Source organism: Mobula hypostoma, chromosome 20 (assembly GCF_963921235.1).
Source record: "Mobula hypostoma chromosome 20, sMobHyp1.1, whole genome shotgun sequence".
NCBI lineage: Eukaryota > Metazoa > Chordata > Chondrichthyes > Myliobatiformes > Myliobatidae > Mobula > Mobula hypostoma.
In genome coordinates, this window is record NC_086116.1 from 36,555,114 (window position 1) to 36,574,542 (window position 19,429).

General features: G+C 43.5%; 1 protein-coding gene across 4 annotated transcripts in view; it reads left to right on the forward strand.

The window, feature by feature from the left end:
* The window catches only part of LOC134359438 (semaphorin-3A-like), a 224,415-nt gene that overhangs the window by 112,447 nt on the left and 92,539 nt on the right, over positions 1-19,429 (forward strand). For all 4 annotated transcript variants that reach the window (XM_063072677.1, XM_063072678.1, XM_063072675.1 and 1 more), the window contains exon 4: positions 2,526-2,588. In XM_063072677.1, the coding sequence (XP_062928747.1) occupies positions 2,526-2,588 (63 nt within the window). The remainder of the gene's footprint in view (positions 1-2,525; positions 2,589-19,429) is intronic.

Below are 19,429 nucleotides of genomic sequence, written 5' to 3' on the forward strand. Positions count from 1 at the left end.
AAAGGTTAGCCTACACAGGTGGTGCTGACATCTCAAAGAAACTGTGCCTTTAACGCTGACATTAATATATTATGGAGATTGATTGTCCGTGAATAAATCATGGAGTGTCTGAGTAAATTCGGTCGTGATGTGAAAAGCCTGAAAATGATAATTTCCACATTAAAAATGCAAACTTTGCATTTGTTTGTTCAGTTTGCTGAGGTGATAATGGTAAAACTAATGTTTTGAGATCAAATTTGGCAGCAATTAAAGTCATTTTAAGAAGCACTTATCATGGTTTAAAGACGTAAGAGTATGAAGTGTAACACATTAATGATTCAACTTGTTGCAAGGTGTCTCCTGGCATTTTTGAACAGCATTATTTAATTAGCATTAAAGTCCCTCACAGTTTATGGTGTTAATTATTCCTTACGACTATCAATAAAAGCCAAACTAGAATAATAAATCTAAAGAATAAGATTTGAGGAGCATTTGATGGCTCTGGGACTGCACTCGCTGGAATTTAGAAAAATGATGGTGGATCTCATTGAAACCTACCAAATACAGAAAGACCTAGATAGAGTGGATGTGGAAAAGATGTTTCCAGTAGTGGGAATGTCTAGAACCGGAAGGCACAGCCTCAGAATAGAAGAACTACACTTTAGAGATGAGGAGGAATATCTGTAGCCAGAAGATGGCGATCTACGGAATTCTTTGCCACAGATGGCAATGGAGGCCAGGTCATTGGGTATATTTCAAGCAGAAGCTGAATAGGCTCTTGATTAGTCAGGACATCAACAGTAATGGGGAGAAGACAAAGAACGGTGTTGAGAGGGATAATAAATCAGCCATGATTGAATGACGATGCAGATTCAATAAGCTGAATTGCCGAATTCAGCTCCTATGCTTTATGTTAGCGACAGGACTGAAGCACTTTTAACATACCAAAGCATCTGAAGGTACTTCACGCGAGTGTTGTCAAACTAATTTGATGCTGAACTACTTCAGGAGCTGGTGGAAGAGCTCGAAGAAAGTTCCAAGGAGCAGCTTAGAGAAGGAAAGTCAGACAGAGAGATTTCTAGAGGAAGTTTTGGACCTGGGGACACAGTGACCAGCAACAGTGGAGTAACTAAATTCAGGATTAGAGTTGACAGAATGCCATATATGTTCCTGATGGGCTCCTTGAGTTACAGAAACGGAGCTGGAATTGGAATATTATTGCTCTGTGTACAGTGGAAAGCCTGTCTTGCATACTGTTCATACAGATCAAATCACTACACAGTGCATTGAGGCAGAGCAAGGTAAAACAATAACAGAATGCATAATAAAGTGCAACAAATGCAGAGAAAGTGCAGGTGATAATAAGGTGCAAAGTCATAACAGGGTAGATTGTGAGGTCTAGAGATTGTTTGATCGTACTATGAAGAACACTCTGTGAAGGACAGTCATACCTCGAATATCATGAAGTTAACAAAATATGGTAAGACAATGATTCATAGTTACTATATTATGAGGTATGAAGGTGGTATACTGATCAACTGGCTGTCATACATTTTTAACTGACAAACTTAGTATTTCTAAAGCAGGGAAGTTTTGAAGTATAATTAATGAGATCTGGAGACGGGGAAGAGACTGAATAACACTGGCAGACTGTATTACTTGACCATTACCCCTGAACCATCAGGCTCTTGAACCCCATGAGATAATTTCACTCAACCTAACACTTAACTGATTCCACAACCTAATGACCCCTCACTTCTTGCTCCACTCACAGATTTCCTGGGAAAGTTCCGAAACTTTTTCATTCTCATTGACATTAGTTTTGGGGAAATCAACATATTAAGTATTTTGAGAGAACAGTTCAGCTCAGGGGACAGGCCCTTCAGTCCACAATGTTGTGCCAGACAAATTAAATAAGTAATCAAATGGCCAGTTGATCCATTCTACCTACTCAATATCTTTCCCTCTTCCTTCCTGTCTAAGAGCCTCTATTATATCTGCCTCCATCACCACCTCAAGCAGCTCATTCTTGACACCCACCACCCTCTGTGTAAAAACCCTGCCCCATACATCTCCTTCGATATTACTCCCCCTCGCCTGAAGTGGACGCCCTCTGGCATTAATGCAAGGGGTAAATGCAAGCAAGCTTTTTCCACTGAGGTTGGGTGGGTCTACAACCAGGGGTCATGGCTTAAGGGTGAAAGATGATAAATTTAAGGGGAACTTGAGGAGAATTCTTCACTTAGAGGGTCGTGAGAGTGTGGAATGAGCTGGAAAGAAGTGGAAAGTGGTCCCTGTGAGCTCAATTTCAATGTTTAAGAGAAGTTTAGATAGATACATGGATTGTAGGGATATGGAAGGCTATGATCCAGGTGCAGGTTGTTGGGGGTAAGCAGCTTAAATGTTTTGGCATGGACCAGATGGGCCGAAGGGCCTGTTTCTGTGCTGTACTTCTCTATGACTCTATGACTCTAGATATTTAATACTATTTGATAATGCTATATAAAGAAAGCTAATTGTTCCTGTTTTCTGGTTGACTTTTTCAGATCGTCTGGCCTCCAACACCTGCACGGAGAGATGAGTGCAAATGGGCTGGGAAAGATGTCATGGTAAGGAGATTGTTGTTGAGGTTCATGAACTGTTAGTGCCAGGGAAGGTGAGGAAATCTCTGCAGCCAGGGCAACGTGTGTGGAGGCAGAGCCAGATCATTGACCAGAACAGTCAGCTGCTTCTCTCTCCACAGATCCTGCCTGATCTGATGTGTATCCTGGCATTGTCCGGTGTTACACCACGTTTCTGTTGGGTGCAGTAGTTTGCTCATGAAGGTGGGATTGTGCTTGCAGTAGCACTGCTCACATAGAGCCATAGAGCACCACAGCACAGAAACACGTCTTTCAGCCCATCTAGTCTGTGCTAAATAGCTATTCGGCTAAATCCCATTCACCGGCACTGGGACAGTAGGCCTCCATTACCCTCCCATCATATATTCACCCAAAATTATCTGAAATATTGAAATGAAACCCACACCTGCCACTTCAAGCTGCAGCTCATTCTAGACTCACACCACCCACTGAGAGGAGAAGTTTCCCCTCAGGCTCCCCTTAAATATTTCACCTTTTACCCTTAACCTATGAAATCTAATCCTAGGTTCACCCAACCTCAATGGAAAAAGCCAGCTTGAATTAACCCTATCTATGCCCCCATCCCATCCATCAAATCTTCTCAATTACTCCAGGGGCTAAAATCCTAACCTATTCAACCTTTCCTTATAACTCAGGTTGTCCAGTCCCGGCAATGTCCTTGTAAAGGCGTTGGTGATTTGGAGTTTGGACGTTCTGAGGCAAGAGGTGCGCAATAAATAGGCATGGGGAATTGGACGTTCAACGTTTGGCAACAGCGCGCTGGGCTGAGCAGTGGCTCAGGTCAAAAGCTGGGCCTTGCCAAGCTCGGGGGGTGGGCAGTCTAGCCAGTAAAAGAGGGGCATGTTGTCTGAAGCACATACCTCTTCGTGTTGAGGTTTGGAATGATGACAGGAGAAGCTTCCTCACACTCTGTGTGGCCCAGATAAAAGTCAGTGCACACTCACTGGCCTTCGCCAGTGGAGGTGAGTAACTGCAGTGATTGCTGCAGAGAAGCCATCATGCTACAGCCCCTGGGTTCTAGTTCAGCACTATGTCTTACCTCAGTCACTGCACTGTAAACACTTTAATCCACTTTCTATAATGCTGATTGCATTGTGAATACATGCTGCTATTTATGCATTTAAACACATTTTATTCCATTTCCTTACTTTAACCTCTAACTTTGTTTTTATATAACACTTTACTCTTTATAATTGTTGATTGTTCTTGTTTTCTGTTGCATGTCTCACCTTGACCATCACACTGCAGCAAATTGCTAATGCATGTAAATATATATGGCGAATAAAGTTGCTCCTTAATCCTTGAAATGTGACAGTGATTTCTGAAAGCATGCCTCTCAGTTTCCATCAAAACTGGCCAGTACCGATGAAAAGCTAAATCTACCTGCTCCCTGATCAGGACAGCATTTTGTTCTCAGATTTCCAGCATTTCCATAGGTTGGTTTCTGCACAGTTTACCCTTTTCTTTTCATTTTCTTTCTCCCAACTTTATTTTCACTCATCTCTCTTTTCCTCCGCCTTCTCTGCACAAATCAGCTTAGATTGGCAAACCTTCAACCCCACTGCCTGCTGCACCACCACCACCACCCGTGGTCCTCCGTTCCCCCTCAGCTCCATCCTATCAGAGACATTCCCAATGTCCTCTCTGCTCACTTCTCTACCACCTAAGGTGTTTGATTTGTTTGAGGTGTTTGACTGCATTGGTGCTGCTTCCTGCACGCATGCTGAGCTCGTTGACTTCATTAACTTTGCCTCCAACTTTCACCCTGCCCTCAAGTTTACCTGGTCCATTTCCGATACCTCCCTCCCCTTTCTAGATCTTTCTGTCTCTATCTCTGGAGACAGCTCATCTACTGATGTCTGCTATAAGCCTACGGACTCTCACAGCTACCTGGACTATTCCTTTTCTCACCCTGTCTCTTGCAAAAATGTCATCCCCTTCTCACAATTCCTCTGTCTCCGCCGCATCTGCTCTGAGGATGAGGCTTTTCATTCCAGGACGAGGGGGATATCCTCCTTTTTTAAAGAAAGAGGCTTCCCTTCCTCCACCATCAACTCTGCTCTCAAATGCATCTCTTCCATTTCACGCATGTCTGCTCTCACTCCATCCTCCTGCCACCTCACTAGGAATAGGGCTCCCCTTGTCCTAACCTACCACCAAACCAGCCTCTGGGTCCAACATATAATTCTCCGTAACTTCCGCCACCTCCAACGGGATCCCACCACCAAGCACATCTTCCCCCCCCCCCTTTCTGCTTTCTGCAGGGATCGCTCTCTACACGACTCCCTTGTCCATTCGTTCCCCCCATCCCTTCCCACCGATCTCCCTCCCGGCACTTATCCGTGTAAACGGAACAAGTGCTACACATGCTCTTACACTTCCTCCCTTACCACCATTCAGGGCCCCAAACAGTCCTTCCAGGTGAGGCAACATTTCACCTGTGAGTCGGCTGGGGTGATATACTGCGTCCGGTGCTCCCGATGTGGCCGACCTGACGCAGACTGGGAGACCGTTTTGCTGAACACCTACTCTCTGTCCGCCAGAGAAAGCAGGATCTCCCAGTGGCCACACATTTTAATTCCACATCCCAATCCCTTTCTGATATGTCTATCCACGGCCTCCTCTACTGTAAAGATGAAGCCACACTCAGGTTGGAGGAACAACACCTTATATTTTGTCTGGGTAGCCTCCAACCTGATGGCATGAATATTGACTTCTCTTAACTTCTGTTAATGCCCCTCCTCCCCTTCACACCCCATCCCTTATTTATTTATTTAATAAATATATATTTTTATATATTTTTTATTTCCCGCTCCTTTTTTCTCTCTCTCTTTTTTCTCCCTCTGTCCCTCTCACTATAACTCTTTGCCTGCTCTCCACCCCCCGGGTTCCCTCCCCCCTTCTCTCTCTCCTCAGGCTTCCCGTGCCATGATCCTCTCCCTTCCCCAGCTCCTGGCTCCATCCCTCCCCCTCCTGTCTTCTCCTATCATTTCGGATCTTCCCCTCTCCCTCCCACTTTCAAATCTCTTACTAACTCTTCCTGCAGTTAGTCCTGATGAAGGGTCCCGGCCCGAAATGTCGACTGTACTTTTTCCTAGAGATGCTAGCTGGCCTGCTGCGTTCACCAGCATTTTTTTGTGTGTGTTGTTTGATTTGTGTTTTTTTTCAGTTTTGATGAATGATTAGTAAATGGAATCATTCACTATTCTACCTATCATCTTTCAGCTTCTTACTTCATCCCTCCCACTCACCCACCTTCCCCTTCTCCTGGTACCACTTATCACCCCTCCCCATCTATCCACCTTCCCCCTCTCCTAGTACCACTCATCATCATCCCTCCCCACTCACCTAAATTCCCTCTCTCCTGGTCTCACTCATCATCACCCCTCCCCACCCACCCAAACTCCCTTTCTCCTCGTCTCACTTATCATCACCCCTCCCCACTCACCCAACTTTCCCCTCTCCTGGTCTCACTTTTCATCACCCCTCCTCACTCACCCAACTTCCCCTTCTCCTGATCTCACTTATCATCTGACATCTTCCACCAACCTTTCCCCTTTCCTGGTCTCACTTACCATTTGCCATCCTGTACTCCCTCCCCCCATCTTCTTAGTCTGACCTCTAACCCCTTCCTTTCCAGTCCTGATGATGATCCGTGTTTATCTCAGATTTCCACCAGCTGCATTATTTTTTTTCAGTCTCTTCTGTGGTTTCAACTTACTATTGTAACCACACTTGATTGCCTGCCACATGGAGATGAAGGTCACACCTGGCAAACAGGATGAGCTTAGGTGGGCATCTTGGCTGGCATGGATATGGTGGGCCATAGGGTTTGTTTTTCTGCTGTGTGAGTGATGCTGCACCATCACAGATAAACTGTGTGCCCTGGAGACCACAGGCACCCATGCTGAGCACATCTGAACTGGCCCAGGAGACCATGGTACCTGTGCTCTGTACATCTGAACTGGCTCAGGACCTACCCTTTGATCAGCTGCTGCCCTTTTTCAGATTGTCACTGATGATAATTGACACATTTGATAAATGATTATAGTTTACTACAGATCCATAATTTATTGAAAGTAACATCACAGATAGCTAGAGATCTTATAGAGGTATACAAAGTTCTGAGGGGTATAGATAGAGTAAACACAAGCAGGCTTTTTCCAGTGAATTGGGTGAGACTACAACTAGAAGTCATGGGTTAAGAGTGAAAGGTGAAAACTTTAAGGGGAACATGAGGCAGAATTTCTTCACTCAGAGGGTGTTGAGAGTGTGAAATGGGTTGCCAGCAGAAGTGTGGATGCAAGGTAAATTTTGATTTCAAAATTTAAGAAAAATTAGGATAGGTGAATGGATGGATGGAGTATGGAGGGATAAGTGCTGGGTGCAGGTCACTGGGACTCAACAGAATAAGAGTTTGGCATGGACTAGATGGGCTGAAGGGTCTGTTTCCATACTGTAGTACTCTAACTTCATGATCTCAGTTCAATTAAGTAATTATATAATATCACTCATGAGCTTTGTAACAGACTAACTAGTATAATTTCATTTCATTTCAGACAGCAACTCACTGATGAGCTCAGTGACCTGTTTAAGGATATTATGTCACATGATGTGGCATCAGCTGATTAAGAATTTGCATAAACTTTTCACTTGTAGTATTGTGATTCTTTGAAGTAATGACTTGCGAGTAAACAAGAGGATGTGATGTAACTTATCCCAAACACGACACACCTCCAGCTTCACTATGTCTCAAAAGGCAATCGATAGTATGGTTTTTTTTAATGCTATGAATAGAGAACAGCACTGCACAGTTCAGGCCCTTTGGTCCATGATGTTGTGCTGACATTTAACCTACTCTGAGATCAATCTAACTCTTCCCTCCCAATAGCTCTCCATTTTTGTATCATCCGTGTGCATATCCAAGAGTTTCTTCAGTGTCCCTAACGTACAGTATGTGTATCTACCACCACCCCGGCAAGGCATTCCACACACCCAACACACTCTGTGTAAAAAAATACCAGCCATCTCTGACATCCCTCCTATACTTTCCCCCAATCTCCTTAAAATTATAACCCCTGTGTTATCTATAATTAAAATGTGATACTAATCTTGAACAGGGTCTGAGGATACAAACTTCAAACAGCAGTATCAGGAAGCTGCATGATTTTTTGTGATGTTGGACAGAACTTACACTCAGTTAGGAGTGAGGAATGGATATCGACCTTGCTGGGGACACATCTCCCCATCAGAACAGTTATAGAGAAGCTCGAACCAGTTTAGCAAGGATAATTGATTTTATTCTGTGTACTTGCAATGGTTTTGCACCCAGGAATCAAGGTCATGTTCTCCTCTGTTCCACTTGACTGATGGATAGACATTGGCTGAAGCGTATGAACATTATATCCCATTATATTACGGATGTGTTATGGCAGAAGGGTGCATGCTCCATGGGTTAGTGTTTCCATGGCAACGTTATAGGCACCTCATGTGGTCCAAACTCTCTCCATTTAATCAAGTTATGCATCTTGATTTAAACTAAAGAGGGCTATGGATGCAACTTTCACTGAAGGACTTGAGTGATAAGCAAAGGCTAGATAGGCTACGACTGTTTTCCATGGATAAAGGAGTGGTTACCTTATAGGTTTATAAAGTTAATAGGGGTATAAATAGGGTTGCTAGTTTCAATTTGTTTCCAGAGTAGGGGATGCTGTCTTCTCGCTGCTGCCATCATGGAGGTACAGGAGCCTCAGGACTCACACCACCAGGTTCAGGCACAATTATTACCCCACAACCATCAGGCTCTTGAACCAGAGGGGATAACTTCACTCAACTTCACTTGCCCCATCACTGAAACGTTCCCACAACCTATGGACTCAATCTCAAGGTCTCTTCATCTTATGTTCTCAATATTTATTGTTTATTTATGTATTACTATTTTTTATCTTTTTGTATCTGCACAGTTTGTAGATGTTTACACATTAGTTGTTTGCCCATCCTGTTGGGTACGATCTTTCTGTGATTCTATTGTGTTTCTTAGATTTACTGTGTATGCCCGCAAGAAAATGAATCTCAGGGTTGTATATGGTGATAGATATGTACTTTGGTAATAAATTTACTTTGAACTTTGAACACTGGGTACAAATTTAAAGTGAGAGGTAGATGCTTAACTGAAATGTGAGGTGGAACATCTTCATTCAGATGGTGGAGCAAGCTGCCAGAGGAAGTGGTTTGCACAATGTTTAAAAGACACTTAGATAAGTACCTGGATTGGAAAAGTTCAGAGAAGTATGAGACAACCATAGGGAAATGAATTTCATGCCCTGTTTGGTGTGGATACATTGCAACAAGGGGCTTTTCTCCCTACTCTATGAATCTCTGTCTAACAAAGAGAACTTAGAGTCATTGATCATAGAACACTACAGCAGAGAAACAGGCCCTTTGGCCCATCTAGCCCATGCTGAACCACTAACCTGCCTAGTCCCATCAACCTCTACCCAGACCATAGCCCTCCATGCCCCTCCCATCCATGTACCTACCCAAATTTCTTTTAACTATTGAAATTGACCCGGTGTCCATCACTTGCCCTGGCAGCTTGTTTGACACTCCTGTCACCTTCTGAGTGAAGAGGTTACCCCTCATGTTCTCTTAACCCATGACCTCTAGTTGTAGTTTCACCTAACCTCAGTGGAAAAAGCCTGCTTGCATTTACCCTATCTATACCCCTCGTAACTTTGTATAACTCCATCAAATTTCCACTCACGACCCACCCAGCCAACACACTTTTCGTCCCTCTTCCCTCCGGGAGAAGGCTCAGGAGCTTGAAGACTCGTACAGCCAGATTTGGGAACAGCTTCTTTCCAACTGTGATAAGACTGCTGAACGGATCCTGACCCGGATCTGGGCCGTACCCTCCAAATATCCGGACCTGCCTCTCGGTTTTTTTGCACTACTTTCCATTTTTCTATTTTCTATTTATGATTTATAATTTAAATTTTTAATATTTACTAGCGATTTGTAATCCAGGGAGCAGGAAGCGCAGAATCAAATATCACTGTGATGATTGTACGTTCTAGTATCAAGTGTTTGGCGACAATAAAGTATAAAGTATAAAGTAAAGCATTCCACAGAATAAAGTCCTGACTTACTCAACCTTTCCCTCAAGTCTCAGCAACATCGTTGTAAATTTCCTCTGGACTCTTTCAATTTTATTGATATCTTTCATTCAGGTAACTGACCAGAATTGCGCACAATACTCCAAATTAGGCCTTACCAATATCTTATATAATTTCAAAATAACATCCCAACTCCAACATTCAATGCATTGATCTGTGAAGGCCAATGTGCCAAAAGCTTTCCTTATGACCCTATCTACCTGTGACACCACTTTCAATGAATTATCAAGTCAAGTCAAGTCACGTCACTTTTTATTGTCATTTCAACCATAACTGCTGGTACAGAACATAATAAAGATGAGACAACGTTTTCCAGGACCAGATTCCTCTGTTATACCACACTTCTCAGTGGCCTGCCGTTCACTCTGTAAGATGCACCATGGTTGGTCCTAAAATGCAGCACTTCTCACCTGTCTGCATTAAATTCCATCTGCCATTTTTCAGCCCATTTCACCAGCTGGACAAGATCACACTGCAGGCTCTGATTGTCTTCTTCACTGTCCACTACCCCGACAATCTTTGTGTCATCTGCAAAATTGCTGATCTAGTTTAGCACATTATCATCCAAATCCTTGACATAGATGGCAAACAACAACCAACCCAGGACTGACCCCTGCGGCAAACCACTCGTCACAGGCCCCCAGTCAGAGAGGCAACCTCCTACAATCATTCTCTGGCTTCTTCTGTGAAGCCAATGTCTAATCCAGTTTACTACCTCATCTTGAATGCCAAAGTTCTCCAAAAACTCCCAACCTGATCCAAGGTCAGCAGCCTGTCAGCTCAGGAAGAGAGTGCTAGGTGGTAACCGTTCAAACTGTTTGTCTGGACTGACTCAGACAACTATCCCCGTTGAATATTCATGTAAAATGCACCAAGTTCTCAGTGTTACTGAAATGAGCTCAGTGACCAAGGAAAGCAAACAGGATTTTAGGGGCACCTGTGGAAAGTACGATGGTGATTCTGGCAGGCAGCAGCTGAGTGGATATGGGATCAAGGTGGGAGCTTTTGGAGAAATCTCTGCACATTTTCTTTGTTAGTAAGACACACTCGAATCATTGTTGTAGAATTATTTGTTGTAGCAACTGAATTTGTACTAAGTATAACCAAGGCATATCATTTAAATCTGAATTCGCCGGAGAGAGTGGACAAGGATAGGAAGTTCTTTTCCACAAGACATTAGTAGAACAGTTGTCTTTTTACCATAATTACCAATGCTCAACTTCTCCTAATTCCCTTTCATCAATTGAATTTAAATTCCAATATCCCATGGTAAGATTTGGATGGTGAACATAGATTCATTATTTACAAGTTCAAGTTCAAGTTTATTGTCATTCAACCATACGCATATTTAACAAATCATTGTTACTCTGGGGTCAAGGTCCAAAACACAGGACATATAATCACACACCACGTATAGTTACAATCCAGCACACAGAGTCACAAAGTAATATTAGGACAAGTCTCTTGAGTGACACGGCCTGAAGATAAGGTGTGAGGAGCATGTTTATGTAAGACAGAATAATGTTACTGACACTGTTATAATAAAAGAAGCAGTCGTATAAATATGTGAAACAACAGCAATAGAAGATGGAAAGTGAGCAGTGCAGAATGAGCGTGTGTCTGTGAGTTGGGAAGAGGTGGGTGGGTGGGGGCACGGCATTCAGACAGGATGTACATGTGTGCTGCGTGACAGCAGGGTGTTAAGAAGATGAATACAGAATTATAGAACTTAATGGCTCATAGGTTTTCAGCGCTTTGTGGCAGTGGCAGCCATCTGGAGGAATGGGGACATTATGAGCCTGTGGTAGATCATCTGATAGAGGCAATAAAGGTGATTGAGTTAGCGGAGAAGGAATGAATTCTCTGGTGCTGGCACCTAGCAATAGATGCAGAAGGTTAAGTTCGGAGCCGAGTGCCTCTGGGTGGTGCAGGGAAGTAGGCTGGGAGGTTTTCTTCTTGGGCCACCATCATGGAGCACGTAGGAGCAGAATTAGGACATTCAGCCCATCAAATCTGTTCCACCATTTGATCATGGCTGATTTATTGTCCCTCTTCACTCCATTCCCATGCCTTCTCCCTGTAAACTCTGACACCCTGACTAATCAAGATCCTATCAAATCTTAACTCAACTTTTGCTAAATAATTAGGAGCGGTGTTATTACAAATATAAATCTCGACAATTTGAAATCCTAGTACCTGCTTATTACCAAAATGGAGATTTGGAGCTGATGTTTGCAGCGCACCATGGCTGCTTTTAGTGATTTGTGACAACTGCTTGGGAGTATAAGGAATGTATCTGAATAAACCTTTCTACAAGTCAGTTATGAGGGAACCCTATTCCCTCACAGAGTATTTATTCATTTATTGACCAATTTACTTATTGACTGATCGATTGAGTTACAGTGCAAAACTGGCCCCTCTGGCCCTTTGAGCCATGCCATCCAGCAATCCCCCGATTTAACCCTCACCTAATCACCGGACAATTTACAATGACCAATTAACCTACTAATTGGTACATCTTTGGACTGCAGGAGGAAACAAGAGCATCTGGAAGAAACCCAGGTGGTCACAGAGAACCTACAAACTCACTACTGGTAGCAGCAGGAATTGAACCTGGGTCACTGGTACTGTGAAGTGTTGTGCGAACCACTGCGCTACCGTGCCATCCCACGGACAGACTGAGTGCGATTGGCCAATTCTTCTGTCAGTCACTCCCAGTATCCTCATTAGTATAAGTCTGAAACTGATGGGCCAAAGGGCCTGTTTCTGTGCTGTAGCACTATATGATTCTATGATCTTAATCACAACTTACGAATGGCCATTTGACATACACTTCATTTTTTGTGAGGAGGGTGTCCTTATTTTATTGGGAGAGGCTGTTGTAGTTTCTTCTCTTACTACTCTTTCAGAACTTTGTTCACTGGCTAAACTGACTGTGGTGAACAGTCTAGATCTAGTACTAGATAATGAACCGGGTCAGGTCACAGATCTCTCAGTGGGTGAGCATCTGGGGGATAGTGACCACCACTCTCTGGCCTTTAACATTATCATGGAAAAGGATAGAATCAGAGAGGACAGGAAAATTTTTAATTGGGGAAGGGCAAATTATGAGGCTATGAGGCTAGAACTTGCGGGTGTGAATTGGGATGATGTTTTTGCAGGGAAATGTACTATGGACATGTGGTCGCTGTTTAGAGATCTCTTGCAGGATGTTAGGGATAAATTTGTCCCAGTGAGGAAGATAAAGAATGGTAGGGTGAAGGAACCATGGGTGACAAGTGAGGTGGAAAATCTAGTCAGGTGGAAGAAGGCAGCATACATGAGGTTTAGGAAGCAGGGATCAGATGGGTCTATTGAGGAATATAGGGAAGCAAGAAAGGAGCTTAAGAAGGGGCTGAGAAGAGTAAGAAGGGGGCATGAGAAGGGCTTGGCGAGTAGGGTAAAGGAAAACCCCAAGGCATTTTTCAATTATGTGAAGAAAAAAAGGATGACAGGAGTGAAGGTAGGACCAATTAGAGATAAAGGTGGGAAGATGTGCCTGGAGGCTGTGGAAGTGAGCAAGGTCCTCAATGAATACTTCTCTTCGGTATTCACCAATGAGAGGGAACTTGATGATGGTGAGGACAATATGAGTGAGGTTGATGTTCTGGAGCATGTTGATATTAAGGCAGAGGAGGTGTTGGAGTTGTTAAAATACATTAGGATAGATAAGTCCCCGGGGCCTGATGGAATATTCCCCAGGCTGCTCCACGAGGCGAGGGAAGAGATTGCTGAGCCTCTGGCTAGGATCTTCATGTCCTCGTTGTCCACGGGAATGGTACCAGAGGATTGGAGGGAGGCGAATGTTGTCCCCTTGTTCAAAAAAGGTAGTAGGGATAGTCCGAGTAATTATAGACCAGTGAGCCTTACGTCTGTGGTGGAAAAGCTGTTGGAAAAGATTCTTAGAGGTAGGATCTCTGGGCATTTAGAGAATCATGGTCTGATCAGGGACAGTCAGCATGGCTTTGTGAAGGGCAGATCGTGTCTAACAAGCCTGATAGAGTTCTTTGAGGAGGTGACCAGGCATATAGATGAGGGTAGTGCAGTGGATATGATCTATATGGATTTTAGTAAGGCACTTGACAAGGATCCACACGGTAGGCTTACTCAGAAAATCGGAAGGCATGGGATCCAGGGAAATCTGGCCAGGTGGATTCAGAATTGGCTTGCCTGCAGAAGGCGGAGGGTGGTGGTGGAGGGAGTATATTCAGATTGGAGGATTGTGACTAGTGGTGTCCCACAAGGTTCTGTTCTGGGACCTCTACTTTTCGTGATTTTTACTAACAACCTGGATGTGGGGGTAGAAGGGTGGGTTGGCAAGTTTGCAGATGACACAAAGGTAGGTGGTGTTGTAGATAGTGTAGAGGATTGTCAAAGATTGCAGAGAGACATTGATAGGATGCAGAAGTGGGATGGAGTTCAACTCAGAGAAGTGTGAGGTGGTACACTTTGGAAGGACAAACTCCAAGGCAGAGTACAAAGTAAATGGCAGGATACTTGGTAGTGTGGAGGAGCAGAGGAATCTGGGGGTACATGTCCACAGATCCCTGAAAGTTGCCTCACAGGTGGATAGGGTAGTTAAGAAAGCTTATGGGGTGTTAGCTTTCATAAGTCGAGGGATAGAGTTTAAGAGTCGCGATGTAATGATGCAGCTCTATAAAACTCTGGTTAGGCCACACTTGGAGTACTGTGTCCAGTTCTGGTCGCCTCACTATAGGAAGGATGTGGAAGCATTGGAAAGGGTACAGAGGAGACTTACCAGGATGCAGCCTGGTTTAGAGAGTATGCATGATGATCAGAGATTAAGGGAGCTAGGGCTTTACTCTTTGGAGAGAAGGAGGATGAGAGGAGACATGATAGAGGTATACAAGATATTACAAGGAATAGATAGAGTGGACAGCCAGCGCCTCTTCCCCAGGGCACCACTGCTCAATACAAGAGGACATGGTTTTAAGATAAGGGGTGGGAAGTTCAAGGGGGATATTAGAGGAAGGTTTTTCACTCAGAGAGTGGTTGGTGCATTAAATGCACTGCCTGAGTCAATGGTGGAGGCAGATGCACTAGTGAAGTTTTAGAGACTACTGGACAGATATATGGAGGAATTTAAGGTGGGGCTTGTATGGAAGGCAGGGTTTGAGGGTCAGCACAACATTGTGGGTCGAAGGGCCTGTACCTTGCTGTACTATTCTATGTTCTATGTCTTGCTTCTGGCTTCTGCCCCCTTTCTTTCCAGTCCTGATGAAGGGTCTCGGCCTGATGCGTCGACTGTTCATTCTCCTCCATAGATGCTGCCTGGACCTGCTGAGTTCCTCCTGCATTTTGTGTGTGCTACTCTGGATTTCCAGCGTCTGCAGAATCTCTTGTGTTTCTTGTTTTTACAGTCTCTTGTGCCACTTGTGGCTTGTCCCAGACCATTTGTCGATGCAGTGGGCTGTCAGCAGGGACTCCAGTTAAAATAGGATTTTTCTTACCTATCTGTCAGCACACTTCATACAGTGATTTAAGCAAAAGATAATTAGTTATTTAATACTTGTGATGTTTTAAGTGGTTTGGTTATTCTTTGAGCTAAACCCAAAGGTGTGAAAGTACAGGAATATTGGAACAGGACTCAAAGCCGTAGGAAGTAAGAGGGTGAGATTACTCCTGATGGATACTTCTGATGTTAGTAGATTTTGGGGTGTTTCCTTGGATTTCTGGAGTAGCAGTGGGATGTTTTCTTCTCTACAGTAGATGCATCAGTCATTGTGAATACAGGTGGAATCTGACCTGCTCTAATTCCCTTAGCATGTGGCCAGGTACCCCATCTGGGCCAGATGCATTCTGTGAGTTCGCCCTCCCTCATGTCGGCCTCAGAGACTAAAATCACGGGACCTTCGGGGCTGTGGGCATTCGTGATGACTCCTCCACATTCTGACGGTCAAAACACGAATAGAAAGTATTGAGCTCATCTGAAAGCTAAGCCCTGTTGTCAGTTAAGATGCTTGATTTCACTTTCTCAGAGGTGATAACATTCAAGCCCTTTGTTGATAACCAAATGACTGACAGATGCCTGGGTCAAAAGATGATTAAAAAGGTGTTTAATCACAAGGCTTCCTCAATTGGCTATGTTAATTTCACTAATTGGTCGCAAGCATTCTTTTCACCCATGTCTCTCGTCAACACCGTGCCACCAAACATCTGTTTCCCAGACTGAGAAACCTTTTATTAATGCTCATTCCAGAGGTGAAATACACAGCTGGAAAACATTAGAAACTCTTTGGGAAATTCAGGAGCAAAAGGAATGATACAATTGTTGGAAAAAAATCTGCATTTTTCTTTCTTCCTGCTTGAAATTTTTGTAGCTTAATGTGTCAAACAATTCCTTTCTAAACCAAGTTAGCAAAGAGGGCGAGTTCACAGCTGGTTGGTTAGAGTCTGCCAGAGTTAAGTAGAGTAATTGTCACGCGACACTTCCTATTGCTTCTAATGAAGTGTCCTAGATGTGAGTGAACTTTCTTCTTCTTTATGGTCTAAGTGGTTTGCTTTGTCTCCCAAAACATTCTGTTTTAAATTTGGATTCCCAGCTTTTATCAAAGGATTAATTGTTAAATGTTAAAAATCAGAATATTGGCCTCCGGGGAAAAGGCTGAAAAATACAAATGTAAGACTACCTGCCATCTCTGTGTTGAATGGAGGGAACACAAGAGCCAGAGGCGTATGGCTCCCGGGAGAGAGATATTTAATTTAAATATTTTCATCAGTTTGGCAGTCACTGAGTTAATCCGCCTTAAATGTTTAACCTTGCCCCCAAAGTTTCCCGTATGTCAGGAAAGGGCAGCAGTTCCAGAGAAGTGAGAGCCATTCTGGGGTGAAGGTATCGGAACAGCTGAGGGAAGTACCTGCAAACGCTATTGAAATGAGCTTCCAGGGAAATTTTGATAAACTCCCTTCAAAGAGACCGCCAGCTAAAGTGGAAACACATGGCATCAGCTGAAGGCCAATTATTGAGCTGGTTAGGAAATTGTCCAAGAGAGCAAGAGGGACGTGCTCAGATCCTGCAGGATGTAACCACGCTGCTCCATAAGGAGCCCATCCTGTGCTGTCTCCAGTGTTAGTCAGTGGGTATAGAACATGTAGGAAAGAACAGTCTGCACAGGAACCAGCTCTTCATAGCTGTGCCAAATTAAACTAATTCCTTTTGCCTGTACAAGATCCTTATTCCTCCATTCCCTGCATGTTTATGCCTCTGTCTAACACACTTTTGAATGCTACTATAATATAAATGACCAATTTTGTGCCGGTGTGTAGCAAGTTGTGGAAATGCTAACTGACAGGAGAAATACAAAGTGGAATTGTTGGAAGTCCTGAACAGGTCAGGTGAGGCCTATGAAGAGAGGAGAGGCTTCAGACCATCGGTCAGAACTTCCTCGGTTGTGAGAAGCTAAAATCAGAGAAGTCCAGAGAATGGAAACCCACGTTCTCGGTGACTGGAATGTCACAGGCAACTGCACAAAAGCATCTATAAGGCGAACACATTTCTAGCAAATTTCTAGAGATGTACCGTGGAGAGCATTTGAACTGGTTGCATCAAATTGAACTTTGAACTATCTGGTATGGAGGGGCCACTGCACGGAATTGGAAAGAGCTGCAGTGGATTGTAGACTCAGCCAGCATAATGGACATCATCAAAACGAGAAAACTCAAGAACGCCGTCTGCATCATTAAGGATCCTCACCATCCAGCACATGCCCTCTTCCCATGGCTACCATCAGAGAGGAGATACAAGGTCCTGAAGACCCACATTCAACACTTTAGGAGCATCGTCTTTCCCTCAGCATTCAAATTTCTGAATGGACCAGGAACCCATGAATGGACCATGCCCTACTGCTGTCACAAAACAACACATTTCACAACATAGGCCAGTGATAATAAACCTGATTCTGAACATAATGCATACTTTAAGTGGGATATAACGCAAAGACCTGTGGCGTCAGGCCTGGTTAGACCATACCATGACCATTGAGAATCTAAGATGGACCTCAAACGAGGGACATAGCAGGATGATGCTGGGACACCAAGCGTTATCAAGGGAAATTCCACAATCAGGGTTGTGTGTCAGTCATTTAGGAAGTCGTGGTGAGTTAATTGATGCTTTGAAGGTGTGAGGTTTGGAAGGAGCAAAAACATTTGCTGGCTAGTGTATAATCTAACAGTTAAAAGCAGCGTTTCAGGAGAAGACATGGGAAGGACAGAGGAGGGAGGAATTAAAGATTCTTATGTATAAACAGGCAGCAGTGGTCTCCCTCCTCCAAAATCTGACTCCTGAATCGTTCCTCACCAGGGTTTGGAATTCCTCTTTTTTCACTTTCCAGTCCACTTGAAGCTTTGGCTTTTTGATGACCTTCTGCTGAGTTCCTCCAGTACTTTGTGTGTCTTGATCTGGGATTATTATATTCAGATGTAACTCTGGGCTAGTATTGATAGCTTACAGAAATGAACAAATGTGTGTCTGGTTGTTGCATTCAGTCTTATCTGGAATTTACTTAAACTAATGTTAAGATTACTTTATTGATTCTATTAATATTCACTAATGGAATGGACAATGAACTCAGTACACTACCTCAATTTTTGCTTTCTTTTTGCACTACTTATTTATTGTATATATACAGTATGTATATTTCTATGGTAATGTATAGTTTTTTATTATGTTTTGCACTGTACTACTGCAGCAGAACAAGAGGTTTCATGATGTCTGCCATTGATATTAAACCTGATTCTGATGGAAGGTGAAGAATGATTTAATTCCAGCAATTCAGAACAGAATGTATCTGTGTTTTTCCTGAAAAGGGAATGAATGGTCTAATCTATCTGCCACGGTGCTCACCCAGCTGCTTTTGTCCTCTTCTAATTTGCCTTGGTGTTAAACATGTTTATACAGATGTATACTTGTTTTTATAACTGGCCAGGAAAGCTTGTCTGACACTGCTTAATCAATGCTGGAGATTAGCCTGTGCGATAACTCACAGGACTTTACGTGTGGGCTGTCAATAAACTTCATGATTAACACAAATCCTTTCCAAGCCAATGCATTCCAATTATCATTAAGAAAACTTTCTTGACATTTTATGAAGTGTTGGAGGAAATGTTTGGTATCTGCAACAGAGTAAAACTGCTCCCTCAACACAAATGAGCTCACTACTGCCTTAGTTCACCTTGGGGTCCAGGGCAGGAAGTGGACAGAAATTGCTCAGAGTGACCAACTGATGACACTCTTTAAAACGTACCCAGCAAGTAAACCTTGTTTCAGTAGGATGCATGTGGTTACACCCTGTAAAACTTCGGGGAGGGAGAGGACAGTATCCTGATGTAAAGCAGCCGAGCAGCTCTCAAGAACTTGTGTTTTCCTTTTGGAGGTCAAGTTTTGAAGCTGCATCAATTTGCACTAACCTATATATAGAACCTAGAACATAGAACAGTATAGCCCTTTGGCCCACTATGTTGTGCTGATCTTTTAACCTATTCTATTATCAATCCAATCCATCCCTCCCTCACAGCCCTCCGTTTTCCTATCATCCATGGGCCTGGCTACGAGTTTATCCTGAATGGATCTGCCTC